The 25,085-nt window shown below is 35.4% G+C and overlaps 3 protein-coding genes across 5 annotated transcripts; 2 read left to right on the top strand and 1 right to left on the bottom strand.

The window, feature by feature from the left end:
• Positions 1 to 4,445: 4,445 nt before the first annotated feature.
• On the top strand, positions 4,446 to 8,936 carry LOC121996307 (C-type lectin receptor-like tyrosine-protein kinase At1g52310). Its single transcript, XM_042550228.1, has 4 exons — positions 4,446 to 4,777; positions 6,089 to 6,514; positions 6,776 to 7,346; positions 8,192 to 8,936. The coding sequence occupies exons 1-4, from the start codon at positions 4,654 to 4,656 to the stop codon at positions 8,769 to 8,771; spliced, it is 1,701 nt and encodes a 566-aa protein (XP_042406162.1). The 5' UTR covers positions 4,446 to 4,653; the 3' UTR covers positions 8,772 to 8,936.
• Positions 8,937 to 10,541: 1,605 nt separating this feature from the next.
• On the bottom strand, positions 10,542 to 12,929 carry LOC121996306 (small ubiquitin-related modifier 2-like). The gene is made up of 3 exons (XM_042550227.1): positions 12,760 to 12,929; positions 10,937 to 11,086; positions 10,542 to 10,829 (listed from the first exon to the last, which is right to left on the bottom strand). Exons 1-3 carry the CDS (start codon positions 12,826 to 12,828, stop codon positions 10,725 to 10,727), a joined length of 324 nt encoding a protein of 107 aa, XP_042406161.1. The 5' UTR covers positions 12,829 to 12,929; the 3' UTR covers positions 10,542 to 10,724.
• Positions 12,930 to 13,228: 299 nt separating this feature from the next.
• On the top strand, positions 13,229 to 21,250 carry LOC121996305 (RPM1-interacting protein 4-like). Of its 3 annotated transcripts, none has more exons than XM_042550226.1 (6): positions 13,230 to 13,385; positions 13,503 to 13,608; positions 18,986 to 19,391; positions 20,001 to 20,041; positions 20,123 to 20,305; positions 20,868 to 21,250. In XM_042550226.1, the coding sequence occupies exons 3-6, from the start codon at positions 19,133 to 19,135 to the stop codon at positions 20,895 to 20,897; spliced, it is 513 nt and encodes a 170-aa protein (XP_042406160.1). In that variant the 5' UTR covers positions 13,230 to 13,385; positions 13,503 to 13,608; positions 18,986 to 19,132; the 3' UTR covers positions 20,898 to 21,250. The 3 variants fall into 3 exon arrangements, with proteins under 3 accessions (XP_042406158.1, XP_042406160.1, XP_042406159.1); XM_042550225.1 differs by having other exon boundaries at positions 18,986 to 19,394; XM_042550224.1 differs by having other exon boundaries at positions 13,229 to 13,385; positions 20,001 to 20,305.
• Positions 21,251 to 25,085: the final 3,835 nt, after the last annotated feature.

Below are 25,085 nucleotides of genomic sequence, written 5' to 3'. Positions count from 1 at the left end.
GAAGGAACAAGTTGACTTCGTGGCTAATGGGAAAGCAGAGTTTCATCTGATTAATGTTGTTCCACCCCAGGAGGTCAGTCGGATCGGAAGCTATGACTCCGCCAAAGATCTCTGGGAAAAATTCCTAGAGCTTCACGAAGGTATTTTGGAAGCTAAACTAACAAAGCAGGACATCCTCCGAAGCCAACTGACAAACCTCCGGATGAACAAGGAAGAGAAGGTAGTCCAACTCCATGCAAGGATCAAAGATTTGATCACCCAACTCAACAACCTCGGAGAAAAGGTAACAAATTGTGACTTTTTAAGGTATGCACTTAATATTTTTTTGAGAACTCAAGAGTGGTTAGTCTTAGTAGATGCTTACTATATCTCTAAGGATCTCGAGGCAAGTACTCTTGAAAATTTATTTTCAATTTTTAAACTTCACGAGTATTGTTGTGTAGATAATCAAGAAATAGAAAATCTAACAATATTGCTCTAAAAGTTAAGAAGGATGAATTAGACACTGGCACTTCCCTCAACGATGATGAATTAGCATATATGGTAAGGAAATTTAAAAAATTCTTTCAATCTAATAAATTTAATCAAGTATAGGCGAAGAAAAGAAGAGCAAGGAAGATAAGGATTTATAACTGCAATGAAGAGGGACACATCAAGGATGACTGCCCAAAACTGAAGAAAAAAGACAACAAAGCACAAAACCCTGAAGGTGACTTGGGACGAGTCACCATCAGAATCTGATCTGGATGAGTATGCTAGACTTTCACTGATGCAAGTCACCAGGAGGAGAGTATAGATGTAAGGGGAGGCTTCTCAGAAGAAAGCTGCAGCGAGGAGGAAGAAATAAACATCACAACAGATCTGGTAAGTGAGGTATGTTTACTACCCTTGACCAATTATATACATGTATTAAATTCATAAGTAGATCCTTATATAAACTCAAACTTAAAAATAATAATTTGAAAAAGGAAGTTTTTGAATTAAAAATAATCTTAGCAAATACATGTCCTTTAGAAATGTATGATAAATTAAAAGAAGAAAATAAAAAATTAAGAAAACAAATTTTTATTGAAAAATCATAATTTAAATTTTAAAATTCTTTGAATATGTATTTTGACAAACCTGATTTTTTTTTGGAGAATTACCGTTATATTTTGAATAAAGAAAAAAATCAGCTTGATTTTTAGGTTAATAAAACTATTTTTATGATATTCATTTTCAAAAAGAATCATGTCTGTTTAAAATATTTTACGTATAATCTTTCTCTTTGAAATTCTTATCTAAATTTTTTATAGTGATAAAGCCGTCAAGTTTCTATTTGAAAATATTTTTCAATAGATTTTTTGATAAATAATGAATTTTCTATTGATTATTTACCGAACATATTATTTTTAAACTAAAAATTAACAAAAACTTATTTTTGAAAATTTTAATTTTTTTTAGTTAGACATTCTGTTCTCAATACTTGAAATTTTTTTAAGAATTTATTTTAATAAAAATAAAATTTTAAATTTAACTTGCAAAACCTATGTTTCTGTGCAAAATAATTTTTTTGTGCTAAAATACTTATAAATTTTTCATGAAAATTTTTCTACATATTTAGATACTTCTGTTGAACGTTAAGCAAATTTTTAATTTCTTTTGAAATGTTAAACTTATTTTTAAATTAAATTTTCAAATATGATTACTAAATCATAAAAAATCAAATTTTTAGACAAATATTCTGTAAAAAAAAATTTACTTTGAATTATGTTTCCTTAACCCCTAGAAAAGTTTCAAATTTTGTATCTAACTTTGTTTTTCCCCCATTTTATTTTTACTGGGGGAGAATGAGAGATGAGATCTTAAGTTAGGGGAGGTTATATTTATAATTTTATAGTTTGTAAAATTTTAGTTTTAACTATTATTTTATTAATTCTATGTTTTTACCCTAACTCTAACTCGGGTTGATGCACATCAAAAAGGGAGAGATTGTTAATATTTCAAGGTAGTTTTGATGTGGTCAACCGAGTTAAGTTAGGTTCTATGTTTATTTGATATATTGTGTCTAAGTGTGCAGGAACTTAGGAGTACATGAAGTCGAGTGAAAGATGCAGCTGATAAGAAGGACGACACAGAAGAGAGCCGACAAGCTCGGTGCGTTCGAGGGACGAGGTGCTATAGAAGAGTACGCTAGCAAATGAGAAGGACGCACACGATGTTTCTAAGGGACGAGAAGCTGGAGCGGAAGCTTGCTCGAGGAGAAGGCCAGAAAATGAGTTCGGGTGAGCCCAATTTCGGATGGCCAAAATCACCCAAGCGAACGGAGCCGGATTGGAGGAGAACCGGATAGTCAACAAGATGTTGACTATCCGGGCACTTGGACCAAGTCCAAGCACTCGGATGCTCCGGGCGCCTAGACTGGGTCTAGGGGCCCAGATCTCCTAGGCAAGCCCAGGGACGCCTCGATGCCTGCCTCGTAGAGCAAGGGCGTCCGGGCACCCGGACTTGGTCCAGACGCTCGGACTAGAATGAATTTATCTTGATCAAGTTGCAATGTGGATAAAGTTTTATCCACACCCAGGTGCCTGGATCCTTTCCAGGTGCCCAAAGCTGCTACGTCAGCAAACGATCATATTTGACCAGCAGGCTATAAATAGAGCACTGGTCTCAGTAGTTTAAACAATTACTTGTACACGAGTTTATTTTCTATTCTATTTCTTTAATTGTGTGCTTCCAATGCTTATAAGAGGCTTCTCTGCCTACGATGAAAGGAGAATTTGATTAGTGCTTTCAATATCTTGGATTAATAACCTCCCCGGTTGTAACCAAGTAAAATCAGTAGCCTTTATTAATTTATTCATTTTAGTTTATTTTAATAAAGTGGTTGTTTAAATCAAGCTATTAGATTGAGAAATGTTTGATTTTATTTTTCAGGGTAATTTACCTCCTCTTACCTGCCACACTTGTCCTAACAGGACTCACCTCTCATTAAAAGACTTGTGGATATTCAATGCAAAATTCAAAGGGGTTCACAAGGTATTGGGGAGGCAAACATGAAGATGATTGAATGGTTTGTGGGTGAAAAGAAAGAGGTTGCTAATACCTATGACTTCTTCAAACCAAGGGGGTTGGCGGTAACTTGGGCCTCCGTGGTATGGATGCTAGAGATTATGCCAAAGCACTTGATCATTATGTGGCTACTAGCGCATGAAAAGTTACGGATGACAAATAGATTTTCATATGAGGAGAATCAGACTTGTATGCTTTTGCCAATGTCAAGATGAGTCGAATAATCACTTATTCTTTAAGTGCCCTATAACTTGTGCTCTTTAAAACAAGGTGAGGAGATGATTAGAAATAAGTCATGAAGTTAACTCAATGGTGGAATTATTTGACATTCTTGGCCAATACTATAAAGGCGCAAGCTGGTGAATGAAAGCTTGATATTTTGAAGTTTCTAGTATGATCTATGTTATATGAAAAGTCCATAACAAGTGATGCTATGAGAAGATGTTGTCTGATGTTGATGGGATGCTACGTTAGATCCAAATCATTTCATGGATGAATTATGTTTATCCGTGTTGATTTTGATGGAGCTTGGATAGTCCCTTGGTTTTGGTGGTGCTTGTGTCGTCCGTTGGTTTTAGTGGATTGTATGCAATCTGTGGTGCTTGCTTGTTGTACCGTGCATGTGTGGATTGGTTAATAACGTGTGAGTGCAAGATTGTGAGCATTGTGTTGCTTGCTTGTCATCATGTTGATGCAAGCATGTGATTGGTGCATGTAGATAGTGTGCATTGTGTTACTTGCTTGTCACCATGTGATGTAAGCTTGTGATTGGTGCATGTATGGTTGTGATTACCGTGGTCACCTCATGTCCTGGGGTTGGTTTGACTTAGTAGCTTGGATTGTAAGCTTGAGGTTGTAACCTCTTGAATATAGATTTACTACATCAATAATTCTTTTAATGTCGATCTCATGAATATAAAAAAAGATACATATAAATACATAAATGTTAGGTATATAATGAGATAAATTTCATATCGTCAATTTTTAAAAATTAATCATTGACCATTACGTCAGAGATGTCACGTGTCTATTGTCTATGTCATATAACCTTTTAGATCTTTTATAATATATGTACTTATTTTTTTGTAATTAAGTTCATACAGTGTCTTTTATAATTTATTTTCAAATTATACGAAGGAAGGAAGGTAAATCATGAACATTTATATGCAACTGCCAAATGACTTATAATAAAATTATCACTTTTTACTAACTGATAAGGGAAAAAAAAACTTAAAACCCCGATTACTTAGAAAACTTTCACACCAATCCCTAACTCATATAAATTAATCATTTATAAACACATGCGAGAGAGACACTTACCCTTGATATATATTTTTTTGTCCATTATTATTATTATTATTATTATTATTATTTGAGAAAATTTGCCTTGATCGACAAAAACCACCGTTGTCTTTTTGACTTGGGATTCGACTCAGAAGTGAGAGAGATCGAGATTGGATAAGAGGCTCGCGGAAAGGGCTGAGAAGGCGATCTGCTCACTTCCTATCCCGGCATCCCATCATTGTCCCTCTGCCACCTGATTCCCTCCGGTGGCCACCGAAGCGTTGGCGGAAATTGGGGTTTTGGTGAGGGGAGCAGGCCATGGAGGATGGTAGAGGTGGTCGCACTATGACTAGGGATGGTAGCTTCAGCTCCTCGTTCCTCATCTGCTTCTTTCTTGTTTTCCTTCTCGCTGTCCTGGTGTCTCCCGTCTCAGCTCAAGACTGTGAGTTGTAACCCTAACCTTTTTTTTTTTCTCAAGGTCCTACTTTTATTGCGTGACGTTGATGCTGGAAAATGATGGCACCGTTACATTGCTTATAGTTCTAGCTGCCTGGCTTCTTTAGTTGCCAGATCGGTTTAGGTTTTACTCGATTATTGGAGTCATGAATTGTTTGTTTGTTTTCTTTTTTCTGGTTCTATAGCTATGAGCAATATTTTTAGAATTTGGTGAACGATTTAAGTGCCTGGGAGGGTAGCACTGGTGCGTCACTACTCTTGTAGCGTAGTGGTATTTCGTGTGCTTTTTAGAATCAGTTTAATGTTGCCCAGAAAAAATTGCCTTTGTTTTTTTGTTGTTTTTTGCTACAGAGGTGTGTACATCGAGCTAATCAGTGAAAGACACGTGATTAATGAATTAATTTTGTTTTGCTTATTATAACCCCATGATTGTGAGTTAACAACTAACATATATTTATGGACACGTAATCAAGATTATCTTTCTTTGCGTTAGTGCTCCTTTGTTAAATAAGTTGCGAATTTAAGTAAGGAATCATATCATGGTAAGTTAACAACTAACATAAACTTACAATCACACAATCAAGAACATATTTATTATCTGTCCATGCATTATCATTTCATGTGTCACAAAGAGTGAAGAAGCAAGCATTATACATTAACAACTAGGAACTCTCATATAATTTATTCATATAAGTAATAACATAATTTCCATAAGAAGTTCCTGGTTTGTGTTTTACCTATATGTTGCCAGAACATTCATAGTATTGGTATGTAAACATCATATGAGTTCTTACTTCTTTTTTCTTTGGAAAAACAAATGTAATTTCTTAGAAAAATAAAGTTTCTTTAAGTGGTAACCATGAGGAATCTAAATTGGAAGTGCAAGTTAAGGATATAAAGTTCAAATTCCGCACTAGATAACTTTGGAATATAATTCCACTATAACTTTTGTCAGTAGAGAATGAACAAGAAATGGGACAAATATAGCTACTCTTGAATAAAACAGGGTTGGATCATTTGTTATTTGAGTGCTCATCAATCTGGGAACTACCTCCTGAACAGTCACCAGTTAAGAATATGACATTCACCTGATTTTTGTAATTCTGTATAAATGCAAATATGGAATGGTAATGCTGTTTCTTATTTGCCAAGGACATTGAGTCCTAATATATGGTCCATGTAAGGAGGATGTTTATATTTCAGTTACAGTTTATTCTTTCTCTTCTGCGAAGATATTTCTCTAAACTCTGGAAGTTGAAGATTTGTTATACTTATAATACATTTTTTCTTGCAACAGTGTCCTGCCCTGATGGTTGGCTCGTTAGTCCTAGTAAGGATAAGTGCTTCATGCATATGGCTAGTTCTGTCCCTTGGGTTCAATCAGAGACAGCCTGCCAGAGTTATAATGGTCATTTAGCATCCCTCACTTCAGTTGGTGAGTTGAATTTCACACAAAGCCTATGTGTGGGAAGCATTGGAGGATGCTGGGTTGGTGGACGAGGTTATAATTCTTCACTTGAATTCGTCTGGAAATGGTTTGACAATATGTCTAGATGGAACGAATCTGTTTTCTCTAGCAAACCTTCTCATATCAATTGTTCAAGTGATTCGTGCAATGGAATCAGCCTGCCTGATTTGTGTACATTGATACCTAATAGTCGGGTTGCTCTGGTTGCTGAAAGCTGCAATACATCACATGAATATATTTGCATGGTTGCTCGAGGTAGTACTTGACTTAGTAAATCTTTTTTTTTTTTCAAGTTCCTAAATTTGACCTGTTTATAATCTTTGTTGTTATGTCAAAAAGTGTTAGAGCAACATCATGTAAATATTGTTAGTTGATTGCTGAAACCAAGACCATTAATTTTTATCCCTTATTTGCAGTTAAGCATTTTATCCATGATTTATCCCCTATTCCTAGTTAGCCAATAGAATTTGATGTGTGATGCCACTATTTAACCGAGTGATAATTTTGGTCTGGCAGAAAACCAATGTCCCCACAAGCTTTGTCATATGGAGTATCTGATTGCCCTTGCAGCTGTCAGTGGATTAATCCTTTTCATCACTTTGGTTGTTGTCATATGGCTCTTAGTATATAGGCGAAGCAAGAAGCGTAGACGCTCTCGTAAAATTTCTAGTCCTTCAGCAATTGCATTAGTTCCTCCATCATGGAAAGTATTTACCAGTGAAGAATTGAGATTAATCACAAAGAACTTCAGTGAAGGAAATAGACTCCTTGGTGATGCGAAAACTGGTGGAACTTATAGTGGTTTCTTGCCTGATGGCTTGAGAGTGGCTGTTAAGAGACTGAAGAGGTATAGCCTTCAAAGGAAGAAGGAATTCTATTCTGAGGTTGGAAGGGTAGCCAAACTTCATCATCCTAATCTAGTTGCTGTAAAAGGTTGTTGCTATGATCATGGTGATCGCTTTATTATCTACGAATTTGTTGCCAATGGACCATTGGATCGATGGCTGCACCACATGCCAAGAGGCGGTCGAAGCTTAGATTGGGCCATGAGGATGAGAGTAGCTACAACTCTTGCTCAGGGAATTGCGTAAGTATAGTAGAAACTGAATTTCAAGATAAGCACATGCATATAATCATTTCTTAACTGTAAAATTTTGTTCTATCATTTGGTACCTACACAGTGCTGTTTTAATCAGAAGACAATTCTTTTGTTTAGGTGAATTATAAATTATGGATGGATAGTGCCGTTCTGTAGATATCAGATGAAATAATTACACTAGAGGAGTGAGATTCATAGTAACTGTTGTTCAAGGGATTCAGGGGTATATGCTCTATGAGTTTGAATGCAGACCAGCAAGGAACTCTTGAATTTTTTTTTTTTTCATTTGGGAAATGGTCCATTAAGCCCATGCCACTGGATTCAAGAATGAGAATTTGACATGGATATTGGTCTAAGTGTCTAATGCAGACTCACATATGAGTATCTTACACACGTGTGAATCTAAGTGTTTGAACATGTGAATAAATTGAGTGTCAACTCAGTATATTTCTGTCTAGCATGGGTACAAAGGGAGTTTTTGTTTTTTTTGGTAGAATTTGATGTCTGTTCTACTTGATCTTATTCATTGGTGATTCATCTAGTTACGGCTATCGGATGTGGTGAATGTGTGAAAGACAAATTAGGATTAAGGATATAAGTGTTCAATCTCTGACTTGTCCCATCTCTATGGGATATATCATAGAAAGATAAGGTCCATGTAGCTGATCTTGAATAGTTGACACTAATAGACTTATCTTTTTTGTTCGTTATTGATTATCTTGTATTGCTAAATGGAGGGTAAACCACCTCATGCAGTGGACTCCAAATCATGGTTTTTTTGTTGATGTTGTGTTAAACTCAGTTCATATACAAACTGATCTTCACAATTGCAGATTCCTGCATGACAAGGTGAAGCCCCAAGTTGTACACCGCGATATACGAGCAAGCAATGTCCTTCTTGATGAAGAGTTTGGGTCTCATCTGATGGGTGTAGGCCTTTCCAAGTTTGTCCCCTGGGAAGTGATGCACGAAAGGACAAAGACAGCAGGAACCTATGGATACCTTGCTCCAGAGTTCATGTATAGAAATGAATTGACAACAAAAAGTGATGTTTACAGTTTTGGCGTGCTGTTGCTAGAAATCATCAGCGGCCGACGACCAAGCCAGGCCATTGAATCTGTGGGTTGGCAGACAATATTTGAGTGGGCAACGCCGCTAGTTCAGTCCCACAGATATGTTGAGCTACTGGATCCACTCATTTCTGACATCCCAGATGTTGGGGTGATACAAAAGGTTGTGGATCTTGTATATGCGTGCACCCAGCTTGTGCCTTCTGTTCGGCCTAGGATGTCGCACGTGGTGCATCAACTGCAGCAGTTGGGTCTGAGAACAATCTGCGAGCAGCCAAGAAGTGGTACAAGCACCAGCGCCACATCACCAATGTTGCCGTTGGAAGTAGAGTCACCTCGCTGAGGGTAATCTACATACTGTTTATAATTTATCACGACTCATCGCTTAAAGCTGCCTTAGGAGTTAATTATCACTTCACCAAGGTTACATAGTGGTTACAACTTACAAGACTCTTGTCACTTACAAGCTTCTTTAGAAGTTAGTTTTATATATATGCAGTGCTTTAAATGTGATAGTATCTTATGCTGTGTATTTTTTTTAATGATGCCAGCACTTAGTATTTTAGAAATAGCTTTGTTGGGCACTTGGATCTATACCCGCATCGGCCACTCGTACCAAGTCTGAGTAAGATAGGCTTTAACTTCGATTCAAGTTTTACAACCATAGCAAGTGAGAATTGGACAAACTTGGATGTGGATGCTGTCTTCTGGTTGAATTAAACTGTGCTAATATTCTGCCATGATGGTAGTCTCTTTTTCTTTGGTTTTAGAATATTGAATATTACTGTTAGACTAATTCAAATTCCTGAACTCTTGATGTTTTTTCCCTAAAGAAGTCTTTCCGCATCGTATTAAAAACGAGAGATGAAGTTCAATCTCTTTTAATAGTGACGTTTCTCCTAGAAGTTATGTATTAATGCACTATTCAAGAGCTCTAGGAGTCGTTGAGGAGCAAAATCGAAGCTACTTTTTTGGTCCGAGAACCAAGTGATGGTTCAGTTCACTCGAAACACATCTTTCCCCAAAACAAATCATAGTTCTCATCATTTTGTTTTTTATAATAATTATATGCTATTTTACTGAATATTAAGATAGTTGTATTTAATATGAGAAATGATATTCTTAAGGAAAATTTTTAAGGATAGACACATGATGGGACCCACAAAAAGTGAAATGGTGGGTCCTATCATTTATGTGTTTATCCTTAAGAATTTTCCTTATGAATATCATAGTTCATTTAATATTTCTAACATGATCAACACTTTTCTCGACAAGTTCTATAGAAGCGGGGCTTAAATGAATCAAACGTATGTGAATAACTCTGGTGTTTAGTTTAATAAGAGTTTATTTATATTCATTCAATACATAAAATTGATTAAATAAATAAATTTGAACAACTTGTTAAATTAAACAAATAAATTTAAATATATATGTGTTCAATTCGTTAATATTCGTGAATCATTTTATTAATAAAATTTTTATCAATATGTTAAATAGACAAACAAAAAACTTTTGAAATAAATAAATAAATTTAAATTAACAAATTTAATAAATAATCAAACAAGTAAAAATTTTAAACAATCAAATATGTTTGAATTGAAAGCTCGATAACATTTAAATAAATTAAACTCAAGCCAAACTTGAATTGAAAACTTGATAACATCTCAACAAATCAAATTCAATTCAAGTTCATTAAAATAAACCAAGTCAAGATTGGACCTTGTTTGAATTGAAAGTTCAATAACATCTAAACGAACTAAGCTCAAGCCAAACTTGAATTGAAAACTCAATAATATCTAAACTAATCAAACTCAATTTAGGCTCATTAAAAATAAAATAAGTCAAACTTAAACAACCATGTCAAAGACTTAGTTCATTTAAGATTAAGCTCAGTTTGACTTATTTATAGCCCTATAGAGAAGCCCTCGGAGCAATAATACAATGACAAAACGAAATTCAACGAATTAATAGATAAATTTTATAAAAATGAACAGATGACATTGTAACGAGCCCGATGACCAGTTAAAAATTTCAACGTACGCTCAATACTTGGTGCCAACTTAAACAAAAATGAAACTCTATAGTAGCAAAATATGCTCACCGTTTCTTTTCTGGGCAAACACGTACAGCTGTTTGATCAAGTTCATTTCACATTGTAATCTTAAAGAATAGAAAGGGACTCATAAGCTAAAATGAGAAGAAATTCTCATGATCTCTCCTACCATCCTCTTAAACATTCAATTTACATGGGAAAAAGAGAGTTGGTTCGATCAGATGCAAGACATTGTTTTGCACTCTAACAATCACTGCTACTAACATTTTGTACGCACTCTTTAAGCTCCTCTCCACCACCGTCTTGGTGCAGCATGGCATTAATCTCATCGCCTTCTTCCATCTCAAGCTGCCAAGGAACGAAACCGTTAAAAGGAGATAGATTTAGGGTTTGGAATATGAGAATAAAATCTCAAAACTGCAGAAGCAATTTGGAAAGAAACATGTTTGATTTACTTCATTTGGAGTTTGCTCCCCTCGTAACTTACGGCCGTCAAACAGGAAAACAAAGTAGTTGATATGGACTGATTCACGATCGCAGTAGGCTTTCATCAGCTTCTGCAACTGAGTGCTCCGCTTGATCCTGAAGAAGACCTCCTTTTCATCCTAGACAGCCAAAGTACCATTAAAATATAGCTAGATCGCAGTTAGTAAACCATTAAGATCCCAAAATCATTTATCATTTAGAATCCTATTGTAAGATTTAAAACTTAGAATTCACTCAAAATAGCAGAGGTCAAATTCCATATCAATGATAGTTAAAAGTAGCAAAATTTAAAATATGGGTTAGTGCTAGAATTTCGGTCTTTAATCAGAAAGCATTCTAAAATTCACCAGACGAGTTTAATTCTATAATATCCTTTCACTTAGCTTATTTATCTCAAATATAGATCCATATCAATTATAAAGTCAATTAAATTTGAATTTAGAAACAAAAAATATCAAGCATCTGGATAAATGAATCACCTTTCTAATACTAAACTGGGTATTGCACATAAAATTTTTCATTGGCTGAATCTCGAAAAGTACATGTACACAATATAGATAATTTCTGTCTTTGGTGCCACTCTTTTTTAATGCTAGTGTTCTAGTTGGTTTATCTCCCCTTCTCTCGCCTTTGTTTAATCTCCTCCTCATAACCAACGAACAAAATTGAGAGATTAGTCATAGGAAAACCAGTCAGTACCATCAATTAGCACTTCTCCTCCTCCCCACACCCACTCTTTTTAATGCTTCATCTCCTCCTCATGTTGACAATCAAAATTAAAGAATGTAAGTTGGGGAAATCTTCTTATTTCGTTAGTTCTGCACAATACTGCCGAGCCAATGCTTATCTTGGTTGATACGGCTTTTTACAAAAAAATAGTATTAGCACAGGCGCCAGTGACATTTATCCATGCAGATACAATTCTAGTATTGATCAGCAACCAAAACGAGACATTTTGGATGCCAACCGATAATACCCATTGAGACTAGAAACCATGAAAAGTAACGGGTGTCTTCCCCAACTCAAAATGCGCCAGTTCAATCTAATTGTTTCAGTGTGAAACAACAAACCGACAATAAAGAAGGGGGAAAGAACACAACTTGGATTGTCATGCAATATGATGGAGGCCAACTCCAACTCTGTGCATGTCGTTTGTTGTACATCTGATTTCTAGTGTAAGACTAAGACTACTTCAATAAAGCTCTGAAAGAAGTATAAATTGAAAACAATTATAATTATGGTGTAATTCTCACCAATCAAAGTGAATCATCGCTGCAGAGTTCAATCAATAGTTGTAGATGCTAGATCGTTTTCCCCCTCCAATTTATGATGTTTATATAGAAGCTAACATAACTTACTATTTCAATTTGGTTGATTGAACATGTGAAGAAATATACACCAGACTCCCCAATGGAATGAGACCCTTTGGAGCATCTTGAGCTCAGTTGTTTTGTGCTCTGAGCCGGTTCATATCAAACAAACAAAAAAAATATTGAAGAACAGAGATGCAATGGATCATTATCACCTTCATCATATGTGAAGTGTATATGAATCCATTTCACCACTTTAAAATAGTAATATGTAGGTAGGATTTAGACAAGTTAATCAACTACTTCCATGATGCCACATTACAATATAATTATACAAGTTTTTTGCAGTAAAGATCACATAGCCAATTCGATCAAAAATAAAGAAAGAAAATGGAATTTTTTACATCATAAAACAAACACAGTAAAGACTCCAAACCCTAGCGCAAGCGAATCAGAGAAAGTGGAATTGGAAGAAATCGAACCTGCCTCTTGACCTTGAGATTGATGTGGGCGTCCATATCGGTCAGCTTCTCCTCCTGCTGTTCCGACATGACTCTTCACCCTGCTCTCTCCTCCTGCGGCCACAGGTCGAGCAAAGAGGCGATCTTCAAAGGCTGAGGGTTATCCGAGCTTTCTTTTGTATTGCCATCGTGGGCTTTATATATAAATTATATATATAATATTTGTTCCGATTTTTACTCATATAATATATTTTTAAGGGAGATTTTACTTCATCCTCAAAGTTTATTTATTTAAAAAATAAATAAATAATCTTGATCGTTTTAAATTCATCAGATTCCTCCTCCAAATATTGTTTTTCTTTTCTTTTCGCTGTTGAATATTTTTGCTAGAAATTTTAAATCTATTTTACTTTTTTTCTTTTACTTTTGAAGTGGAAAAATAGTACCCGTTAGGCATTAGTTTGCAACAAGTCCGCTGAATTCACACCGGGAGCTGACAGTAAAATTGTAGCAAACCGAGCAGTATTTCTACCGAGGATGAGAGGGAGCAAGCCGACGTCTTTTGGGTCAAACAAGTCCGCTGCTTCCTGTGGAGGAGACGATTGCTTCTCCCATTCTGTCGTCATCCCTCATCGCCCAATTCCTCTGTGAGTAGATCTTCCTAGTGTCTATTCCCCGATTAACCTCTCGATTTTTCGCCTTCCTCCTTTTATGGTCTCGCCGGGAAGTAGAGTTTTAGGGCAACCCATTTTCCTGTGGTCCAGGAGCGGCGGTGGGAGCCTAGCGGAAGCAAGAAGAAGGCGTCTTTAGTTCCCTCGATCAATATTCGGGCCGCTGTTTTGGGGATCTGAAGGCGTGGAGATGGCAGCGGTGAGTTCTTTTTGTTTTTTTTTCTTCCCCCTTCTTTTAGCTCGTTTTGCCTCCCTTCTTTATCTCTTCGAGCTACAAGATATGAGGAAGTTATGAGCTTTGAGATTCTGTATCAATTATGTTTGTTGATGTTTCGAATTTGTTTTTGGGATGAACTTAGTGTGTTTTGTCTGATAATTGACGTCTGCCTCTCCATCTCTATTCTCTACCGTGCAACAGAAGGCTTCTAGATATTTGGTTGCCACAGTATAATACAAGGTTCGATGAGGAATTTGGATTGCCATTATATCTTAATTTTAAAGTTGTTGGTTCCAAGAGTTCAATCTGATTACTTCCTATACTTTGAGATGAAATTGTATGGCAAGAAGGTTCAAATTGTTTGGAAAGGTCGGGCTTAATTTGGTATGAGTCACACACATTTTGGGATTTCTTAAGGAGCTAGAGGGTCGGTATGCGTGTAATGTTTTATGTGGAAAATGATTCTTATATATTCAGGGGCGTAGCCAAGTGCAGACGGGCGTATACCTCCATGTCACTTTGACTGATTGACCATCGTTCATCGTCAGAAATTGAAATTGACCACATATGTTGAAAGCTCTCGACCTAAGCTATCAATTATACTACTTTTATGAGAAAATATCGTGATTTGGAATATTAAGTATTGAATTTTAAAATAAAAATAATAATAAACAGATGAACTAAATTGTAAAACATGAAGCGAGTGCGCTAAATTAAAATTGGATCGGGTTCGAACTAAATCCAATAAGTAGGCGCGGAGATAAGGATTGCGTTGGTTCAAACTATGATTGATTTGGAGTTGATTTGGTCAAGTTATGGTCGAACTAAGTTTAAGGTTTAAACATGTTCGATTGATTTAAAATGAATTAAGGTATTTTTGAAAAACCTTATCGTTTCTTTTTTTTTTCTCTCCCTTTTCTCCTTACGCACATTACAGCTCCCGCCATGTCATATGTCACGCCATGCCTTCTCCCATCTCTCTCTTTTATTTTTCCCTTCCTCTTCATCCCCATTTCCTTCTTTTCCTCTTCTCCAACAATAGTAAACCTGCAGTTTTTTCCTTTCCTCTTCTCAAGCACAAGAGCTCTCTTTTCTTCTCTTTCCTTTTCTTCAGCAAGCAAGAAACACACCATCAGCTGCTGGCCTCTTCCTATAACAAGAGCAGCCCTCGACCATTGCATCTTCTTCCTCTTCTTGTGTTTTCAAGGATTTTGTTGGCGCCGTAAGAATAGTCTTATTTTGCCTTATCTTGCTCTCTTTGTATCGTTACCGAGCTCACCAAAGCTGTCTAGGTTGCTAACGAAAAAAGTAAAGCTCTCCGCTTTTACTTGTTTCCTCCCTATCTTCTCTTCTCTTCTCTCTTTTTCTCAAAAGCAATGGTGTTCCTTTTATCTTTTCCAGCAAGCAATCCTTTACAAGCAACTCTTTTTCCCCTTTGTCCAACCACAGCAACAACAAGAGGAGTAAGTTGCTCCTTTCTTCTTTCATGTTTCATTAATTAAACGAGAATTGTAAAGTATATACTTTATTTTATTAGGTTGGTAGTTAGGATGGTTATTTAGATCAGAATGGATGTCTCATATGTATGAATGCTAAATATTATGATGAAGCAAGATAATAAATGATTTTTCGACTTTGAGTCATAGATAAGGTCTGGGGACCAAGGGCTTATATTTTGTGTTGTATTAAATTTTTTAATTTATTGAATTTGCCCCCTCTAATTGCTACTGTATATATTGTAGTACTAAATTCTCTTACTTCCCCTTTTTTTTTTTTTTTCCTTTTTTAGGCAAGATGACCGAAATTTTTTATCGGAATGTGCATTAAATGCAATGCTGATTAAGTGGATTCATTTGCACTCTTTTTTCTGGGTAATTTTGACTTCCATGAATCTGGTTAAAATACTCTCTAGTTTTTTAAGGAAGAAGTCAAATGGCAAATATAAGTCAGTGTTCCTCAGACTGTAATGTAGTGTTAACATTTGTGACATTGCAGCTAACCAGTCATGTATATATCATGGTGATACATATTTGGCATGGTTTTTGGAAGTTTATGAGATGAGTCATCTAGTACTACCAAAGCTTTTTTTTTATCATTCATATTATGAACTCGTTGACTTTCTTCAGCTATTTTATTAGGTTAATTGCTTATACTCTCTCTTGGAAACTGGAAATAGACTTGAGGTGAGAAATACTTTATTGGGATACCTCAATTGATAGTCAACCCAAATCACATGATAGTCTTCAGAAGTTTGTAGTCAACTGGTAGATGTGTACTGCTAAATTTTTTTTTGTTCATATTGTTAAATCGTTGACTTCAGCTTGGCCTGGCAGATTGGAATTAGACTTGAGGTGATAGATACTTTATTGGGCACCTCAATTGACAGTAGACTCTAAGCACATATCTTCTGATCAGTGAATGTAGGTCATTCCAATACTTAAATCCAGTCTGTTTTTTTTTTCTACTAGTGTTTTTAGTTACATCTGATTGTGCTCAAAAGGTGTGTTTCCTTGATTAGGATCTACCATTTTGGTGTGTGAAGTTGTGTAGGATCTACCATGTATACAATTTGACTTGGCATGTCCAAAGTGGTTGATGGCTCAATGGCTCGAGATCCATGGAGATTGGCGAAGTATAGTGCAAGCATTTGAGGACTATAGAATAAGGAGCATTGGGGCATGGTAGAGCCGAGGAGATGAATAATGTAAGCGAAGGTGTGAAGGATGACACAAGAAAGAGCTGAGCGTTCTGTGCATTTGAGAGACGAGTAGTTTGACGTGAGAAGACTTCAATGCTTCGAAAGGCTTCATGAGAGATGTGAGTGGAGTGACCTATATACAAGGGATAAGATTAAATACCAACTTAGGTGGACTCAACCTTAGATGTGGTCGTAGTTAGGGTGCTAGTTGACTTGTATGGGAAGCCAGCTGATTGGTGGGTGAGAAACTCAATACCCCAAGTGTTTTAGGGTATTATGTTTGACTAGTTGACTCGTGTGGAATATCTAGCTAACTCTTGGATGAGTCGATTGATGAACCAGTTATTTGATTAATAAATCAAAATCCCAAGTTGGTGTGTTTGGAGTTTGGATGAGTCAACTGATTTGTAAGATTTAGTCAATTGATGGCTCAGACTATCTGGCAAATTGACCAAGTCAATTGAGATCTTTTGGGTTGATAGCAGAATGTTTTTTAGTCAACTTAGCAATCCATTAAGGACCGATCAATCCATTAACGTTAAGTCCAGTCGACAATCGAATCAAACGGAGCCAAAGATAGAAAAAGCAACGACAAGATTCGGATAAGATACAATAGATCTGTTGACTGATGACTACCGCCTTATCATAACAACAAGATAAATTTGAATTCAAGAAGGCTATAAAAGGAGCTAGACTTACACTCAAGTGCAAACAACGCCAATATTCTGCTTCTCTAGTCTAAAAAGCTTCATTTTATTTCTTATCTTCTCATTTTTGTAATTCCTGAGAATGTTCAACTGAAAAAGGTTTCTTCACCTCTGATGCTACCGACAAGGAGAAACTATAGAGGTGTTTTTAGGAGTGATCCATTTAAAGGATCATAGAATATAGACTAGGACCATATGGGTTGCCAAACCATATTAAACCATTGTGTCATATCATTTTCCTTTTTGTGTCTATTAATTTCCACTTCATTATTTCTTGAATGCTAACCTCACAAAAAGGTGGTATTCACCCCTCTAACATTAGGGGTGAGCAAAATCTCGGTTAAATCAAAATAACCAACCAAACCAATTTATTTTAGAAATTCATTCAGTTAATTCAGATTTTTTTTTTAAAAAAAAATCTTGGTTATTTCGGTTTATTCGATTTGGTCTCTGTTATGAAATTCAGAATTTGGTTAAACTAATTAAACCAAACTACCAGCAGTCAACTGATGAGTTATGATTAGTCGACTGTTGGTCTAGGTTTGTGAGTTGTGACAGTTTGAAGAAACATGTAGTCAAGTGACATAGTTGACCGTCCACATATCAATATGATGCAACATCAGTCCACTAGATAACTGACTGAATTAATCAATTTTACATCGGTACAATTTGTTCGGCTTTAGTGGCAAACTTTGGTCAGTTTGGTTTGTCCAAAAAAATGTTTGGTTAGTTTGGTTTGATTTTAGTTGAATGCTTAGCCTTATCTATCATCTCGGTCAAACATACCCGAGCAAACTGTACCTACTAGAATATCGTCTTATGGTAATAAAGGGAAGGAACTTATGCTAAGTATTATCAATTGACGATTTTCTTCTTTTTGGAATAGACTAGCGTGAAGCCCCCCCTTCATGATTGATCATATGAAAAAGTGCCTTTTTTGCACATTATTTGTGTATGAATCAAACATTATTTCTTTCCCTTTTTGATTTAGCAACACTAAACCTACAATTTGGTAGCACCTACAATATACTTTGATATCCACCTACAATATACTTTGTTAGAGTGTATATTAAAATTTGATAGCAATAAAGTTTGGTAACATTTATGATATAATTTGATTGCATAAATAATCTGACTTGATGTCTTTTAAGATGCATTTTTAGTTGTACCTATAATACAATTTGGTAGTATTTAAAAAATAATTTGGTAGCACCTACATTTACTTTAGCAGCTCCTAGTACAATTTAGTAGCACCTATAATTAAATTTTTTTGTAGAACTTGTTGCAACGCAGTCTACTAGCATTCTGGATTATGCACACAAAATAGTGCTTTAAGATTTGTTCATAAATCCACTTCAGGGATCATATGCAAATAAAGAAGCATGCCTTCATATGATCATGCATGAAAGGGGCCTTCATGTCAGTGATATCCTTCGATTTGGTTTGAAGAAATAATAATTGCAATGTTTTTCACATTGCAATACTTGTTAGGGTCTATATATTGATATGTTTCCCGGATTGAGCTCTATCTGAGTCCATACCAACAGTAAAATTAATGCTATTGAATTATGTTGATCAATGTCTAAAATTGTTTAGGCGCTTATTAAAACTTAAGTCTCGTTGGTTTAAGTCGGTAATCAACTGCTTCCAAAGGTTCACACTAAGTTCTTCTAAGATTGATTTCTTTCCCCAATGTGGTGAACCTCATAGCTAGTTAGTTGTCTAAATTAAACATTCTCCAGGGCATTTGTTTCGTTGATTCTTAAGATATTTCCAAGCTTTGTTAACTTGCATTCTCTATAATTGATTCTGCATTGGTAATGCTCATCAGATAGCTTCCTCCTGATAGATATAAAGCACATTTTCTTTCTAAATGTGGATGAGATTCAATATGCTCATATTTATCAGATTGCCTGCTGTAAATTTTATTAACTTGAATTTTTATTGATTGCAGCTGAATTTCCATCTTCCTAAACTTGGTAACTAGGTTGACAAAGTTCCCCTTGAACAACATTTTAAGGTTGTACACAAAAGTAGAAGCTAAGGGAAAGCAATTGTACTGAGCAGTCCTTTTGAATACCCTGAAGCTTTGCGCACTAACATGGAGCCCTCTAATTCCAAGGATGAATCCCATCAAATCTCCGGGTCACCATTACGTCAAGGTCCTGTTCCTCATAGAGTCACCACAGAGTCTCCTGTTCAAGGGCAAGGGTATCAGTTGACCTCTAGCGAGCAAAAGAGGGGCGGAAGAACAGGGATTGGATCAGAGGATAAAGTTGAACGCTCTCCACTTCATCCTCATCAAGTGAAAGCATCAAGTAGAACTGATGCATCATCTCCCTTCAGGGGTTCTTCAGAAGGTGGTAATGCAGCTATTATTGGATATGAAATATTTAATGTGATAAAAAAAAAGGTAGGGTTATCTTAATTCATCAAGTACTCAATATGTTAAAGCTTTTGGGTTTAAGGAATGTTTAGGCATTTTCCTTATGGCCCAATTTCCTACGAATGGGGGGCGAGGAGGCTGCGGAAAATTTTCCCAGCTTCTCCACATATTCCTTCTGCTCAAAACGGCCAAAGCTCCATGATTCAAAATTTTGACCTTGAAATCTGATATATATATATATATATATATATATATATATATATATTTGGAGGTCAGAAGTTATCGCTTAGACAAGGTAGAGTTTATATCTTCTCTCTTTGAAATAAAGAGAGTGATTAAATAATGCTCCTTACTGAATCTCTATGAACCTACATGATGGTATTAAAAAATTAACGAATTAAATCGATCTTAAATTCCTAGAGATCAAATATATCCTGATGGTCACAATTTTTCTTATTTGATTCCTAGTTATGATCACAAGTTAATTGACAAGTCATGGTCTTAGCAAAGGTAAATAAAAGATTGGAATTCATAATATTTGTTATTGAACACAAATCTCTAATACTTACTCTGAATATTGCAGGTACATCGAGAATGAGGACAGGCGGTCGAGGTGATGAAACAGTAAAGTCCTCTCTTCCGACAGCCTATTCTTTAGTAACAAAGAGTAAGTTGTACTTATTAACATATTATTATTTTGAACAGCCAGACAAAGGGTCATCTGTACCGAAATTTGGTGAGTGGGATGAGAGCAATCCTGCTTCAGCTGATAGTTTCACAGGAATATTTGAGAAAGTGAGGGAGGAGAAAAAGCATGGTTCAGCAAAATCTCCCATGATATCTAATGATATTATCTATGTGAATGATCGTGATAGTGGTGGGTCTACGGTAAGCACTCATATCTCGTGTTTCAACCTTGGTACATGATCTCATTGGATGTTGTCATTGTGAATTGTGAATCTCATCTAGTTTGGTTCTTGTTCATTCTTTCTATGTTAATGTATATAGTTTTTCTATCATTGCAGCATTTACTTTTGCATCTAGTTCACACAGACACACTGGTAATGATGTTTGTGTTGGCGAAATTGTTGGTTATACTTTGCTGTAACTTTTAGTCAATATCTCACTATAAAAATGGAATCATCTAGTTGGATTAACTTGCATTGTTTGTGTAATTGAAAATGGCATGACATTCACCGAAACTACAAACTTGGCAGCATTAAGATGATACGAGTATATCGCTTGCTAGTATTGATAATGTTACTATGTGTGGTAAACAACTTTTATGTACACCAAAAACAAGCTACTGAGGTAAGTGGAGTACAAATGCTGTATTCCTCGTTATTTATGACCTAGTTACTGCTCTGTTATGTGATCAAGAGTTTGAATTCGGAGCCCGAATCTAGGGTGCTTAATTCTGATACATCTGTTTTTTTTTTTGCTTCAACAGAGTTGTTGCTTTTGGTGGTGCAAGAAGTAAACAGATCTTGAAAATGAATCATTACTGCCAGACCGCAGACGGTGAACATCCCCACTCTACACCAAATAGTCGGGGTTCATGGCTTATTGTTGTATATCGTGAATGTGTTTGGAAGTTGCTATTGTATGACATACTGTGCATGAGTACCAGGATATATCCAACATCTCTTTTTAATTATTTGTGCCCTCTCTGATGAAGACATTGTATTATAACCTATTTGAGATTCTTTCAGAAGTGTGGTGAGTGTGGTGAAGAGGGCCTTAATTCTGTGTATTGGATATATGCTTTTGTTCTTTCCTTGATCGGAACATGATCGTCTAATACCATTTATGCTCTTTCCTCGTGTGGTGAAATCTTCGCCTCTCTTATTATCATGACATAAATCGTGGCCACTTCATGGTTGAAATTTCTTGAATGAAGACAGCATCTAGATGCAGTCTTTCTTGTTCATAAAATGCGTTTGTTTAAGTGCAACTTTCTTTGAATTATATTCGTCAATTTTTTATGAATAGGTGATCCTGACCTAGGTCGTTTTTGACACGTCGGACCTGATCTACTGGCCCGAGTTGGTGTTGCTCTCAACATGACTCGGTGCGTGCTTGTACTGTACTGAGCTTGGTTTGACTCATTTAGGGTGAATCTTGTCCAACATGACTCGTTGTACTAATATTCGAGTTGCATCTCTTATTACGACACATCTCAAACTCCAAGCAGTAAACTCGTCCACGATGATTTAATTTTGCTCCCATGGACGTAGTTGAATTGGTAAGTGACAGGTTGATTGTCACATGTAATTTGGGGGTTGAATCTCGGGACTGGCGGGGTTATCCCACTTGTCACTTATATTCCTAATTATCATAATTTATCTTTTTCGTATTAATTCTGGGACGAACTGACGAAGGCGTTAGAGGTGAGTATATTCATCTTTTGCCACTGGAATAGTTCACATCAGCTCTTAGGATATAACTGAGTTAATTATCATACGACATATTTACAAAATTGAATCGCCCACAATAAAGCAATATTTAAATAATTATTTTTTTTATCAGATATCCAGTCCTTTATGAGATAGATATATGGTCTGGTTTAACATTCCACCTATAAAAAAATCAGGAAGGACCCATCCGTCTGTAGCAGTTAGTTTTCTTAAATTTATTATAGAAAAATACTTTGTAGGGTGTCTGACTGAGGGATATTGTCTTACACGCAATAATCGCTGCCCAACATTCTATTTAGGACGACATAGAAGCTGGGAGAGGAAAAACAAACAGAAGAAAAATCATTTTCTCCAAAGTGCATCGATACGTGAATTGTTGACATTGCCACAATATTGTTCAGGTCGTTGCCATCTGAGTGCAATGTCGTAGTTGATATATTATAGGGTTTTCTTGCTTGCTTTTGATACGTGAATTTTTTAGGGTTTTTATTTATTTGAAGATTTTGTTGATCTTGTATTAATACTCCTGAAGTCTTTATCATCAACTGATACAATGATAGGGTTTTATATTAAATAATATTTTTTATTATCTAAGGATGTTTAAAAATCCATTTCCAATGACTTTACATTATCTTCCTATGTCAATTTTTACTGTTTTCTTAATTAACTCATTAATGATATTTTAGCAAAACTCATTGATGGTCACGATTACCGCATTCCTAAAACTATGACTTCTTGACATCATTGATTTACTCTAAGATGATATCAATGGCTTCCTTATACCTATCCATGATAAAGTTTCAAAATCTAAGAGTTACTAGGTTTATTAATAAGTTTTGGTTAAAACTATAACTCTAGGTATTAGTTCTAATATGATCCATTGTCTCTCTTCCACTCCCCTTGTATACTATGCTCTAAACCTCTTAACTCAGGACCCCATTTAGTCAACAACAACAACCAAGCCTTTTCCCACTAGGTGGGGTTGGCTGTATGAATCTTTTTACGCCATTGAGTTCTATCTCCTATTATATCATCATCTATATTTAAATAAATTTTATCTTGTTTTATTGTTGCTAACCAAGTCTTTTTTAGTTTTCCTTTTCCTCATTTGATATGCATATTTATCAGGACCCCATTCAGTCAAAAGTAATTATTTTTTTAAAAAATAAACTATTTTGAATTTTGAAACAATGTTATATCTGAAGTTAGTCCGATCTGATTCACTCTAGAATAATATCAATGACTTTCTTGCACTTGTTTGATCTATTCATGCTAAAGTCTCAAAATTCCAAAGCTATTAGATCAATAAGTTTTAATCAAAACTCATAAGTTAGAAGTAGTTCAAACTTGGTCCATTGCCTTCCTTCCACTCTCCTATGTCTCAATGTGCCTAAAAGTTCTTAACTTGTGGCCCCTTTAAACAAATTTAGCCTTCTTGATTTCTGACAGGATAGTATATTTGGACTTAAACATACCTGATTCACTCTGCGATAACACCAATAGCTTCCTTGAACTCCCTTGATATTGTTTATGCTAAAATTTCAAGATTCCAAAGAAATTGGTTCGTCAATGAGTTCTAATTAAAAAAAATACATTAATGGGCCCAAAATATTCAGATTTAGTCCAAATCTATTCCAGTTGGTTCGTTCCACACCCCTAAGTCTTGCCATATCCAAAAACTCTAGACTCATTATCTCTAATAGCCTAAAGTGACAATTCCAAAAAACAAAAAAAAAAATATCAATAGACACCTACTATAACAAATTTGACTTTTCGCAGCATGAAATTATGCTATCTACAATGTGCATTGTACGCTATATGACTACAAGTTGTTGAAAGTCATAAGACATTAAAAGACGTGTTGTAGTTAAGAGCATTCGCAGGGCACACTATGCGTTGCAGTTAAGAACATTTGTAGCGTGCACTGCACGCTGCAATTAAGAACATTCGCAGTACGCACCACGTGCTACAGTTAAGAGCATTTGTAGCGCGCATCGCATAATACGGTTAAGAGCATTCGCAGCGAGCACCGTGCGCTGCGGCTAAGAGCATTCGCAGTGCGCTGTGCGTGTTGTAATTAACAGTATTCGTAGCGAGCACTGCATGCTGTAGTTAACAATATTCGCAACACGTGGTATGCGCTACAGTTAAAATGTCATATAATTATCACTAATATTTATTTAAAATATATAATTCAAATTTAAAATTTAAACATTATAATAATTCATCCATCACTTTAATAGAAATAAAAAATTATAAAATATAATCAAAATGTATATATAATTTTTATTTATCTAATTATTATTTTACAAAGCTCATAAATTTCTCTAAATCATCTAAAAAATAATAAATCACTAACAATAAAAGATTTCACTATTAACAATGTTCCAACACTGTTTTAATCTAATATGCATTTAATAGTATTTCACTAGCCACCAATATTCGTATTATTCTCAAGATTTTCATCTTAGCATTCATCTTCTCAAAACCCCAATTTCCGCTTCAAAATAATAAATTACTAGAATTTCTATAAAGAAAAATACTATTCAACAAGGCCTAGTGAAGAGAATAAACAAACAAAAAATAGAATGAAAATAATAAAGGATACTCAACCTCAGTATTTGATATTTAACTCCCAAAAGAAATAATGAATTCGATAGATAAAAAAATCTATTGATTTCAATTGAAAGAAAACTAATGCATTTCACTTCAACTCCATGAGTTAAGTAGATGATTAAAAGTGATACTATTGCATAGGACAAAAAACTTATAGCAACTAGGGTAAACATATAAAAGTTTCTAAGTCTTGTAACTTGCCCATTATTTCACACAGGAAAAACATATATCAACTAGGGCACCCAATATTTGTCATGTTTGAAAGGATCTTGATGGGAGACAAAGGACCACCTTCTTCACTCAACAGTAAAGCATATTGCTCAAGTTCACACACGAGGCACCATTCTTTCACACAACCTAAGAAACTAATGAATGAGTACAACTGAAGATATTATGGAATTATATATGCAATTCTCATTCACAATAATAAGTAAAACATTCAGGTTTTGTGGAAGTTAGACATAGCAAAAAAGCATTGGCAAAGCAATTGTAAATTCGAGCCAAAGAAATTGGTTAGGCCATTACCAATGGAACTCTAGAATTGATTATGAAAAAAATTAGTAATTCATTAAGGTGTGGTACATCTAGAATAGATTAGGCCATTACAACATGCTTCAGGTGAAAAATCAATAATT

This window comes from Zingiber officinale, chromosome 6A (assembly GCF_018446385.1).
Source record: "Zingiber officinale cultivar Zhangliang chromosome 6A, Zo_v1.1, whole genome shotgun sequence".
In the NCBI taxonomy this organism is placed as follows: domain Eukaryota; kingdom Viridiplantae; phylum Streptophyta; class Magnoliopsida; order Zingiberales; family Zingiberaceae; genus Zingiber; species Zingiber officinale.
The sequence above is the reverse complement of the archived record's forward strand: the minus strand, read 5'-3'. Positions and strand labels throughout refer to the sequence as shown.

Bases quoted from the DNA above. Each gene is read 5' to 3' on its own strand.
- LOC121996307 (XM_042550228.1), top strand. From the start codon at position 4,654: ATGGAGGATGGTAGAGGTGGTCGCACTATGACTAGGGATGGTAGCTTC. The intron at 4,778-6,088 runs GTGAGTTGTAAC...TTCTTGCAACAG, and splicing joins TCCCGTCTCAGCTCAAGACT to TGTCCTGCCCTGATGGTTGG. The intron at 7,347-8,191 runs GTAAGTATAGTA...TCACAATTGCAG, and splicing joins ACTCTTGCTCAGGGAATTGC to ATTCCTGCATGACAAGGTGA.
- LOC121996305 (XM_042550224.1), top strand. From the start codon at position 19,133: ATGGAGCCCTCTAATTCCAAGGATGAATCCCATCAAATCTCCGGGTCA. The intron at 19,392-20,000 runs GTGGTAATGCAG...TGAATATTGCAG, and splicing joins CTTCAGGGGTTCTTCAGAAG to GTACATCGAGAATGAGGACA. The intron at 20,306-20,867 runs GTAAGCACTCAT...TTGCTTCAACAG, and splicing joins GTGATAGTGGTGGGTCTACG to AGTTGTTGCTTTTGGTGGTG.
- LOC121996306 (XM_042550227.1), bottom strand. From the start codon at position 12,828: ATGTCGGAACAGCAGGAGGAGAAGCTGACCGATATGGACGCCCACATC. The intron at 11,087-12,759 runs GTTCGATTTCTT...TTGGCTGTCTAG, and splicing joins ATCTCAAGGTCAAGAGGCAG to GATGAAAAGGAGGTCTTCTT. The intron at 10,830-10,936 runs GTAAATCAAACA...GTTCCTTGGCAG, and splicing joins GGGAGCAAACTCCAAATGAA to CTTGAGATGGAAGAAGGCGA.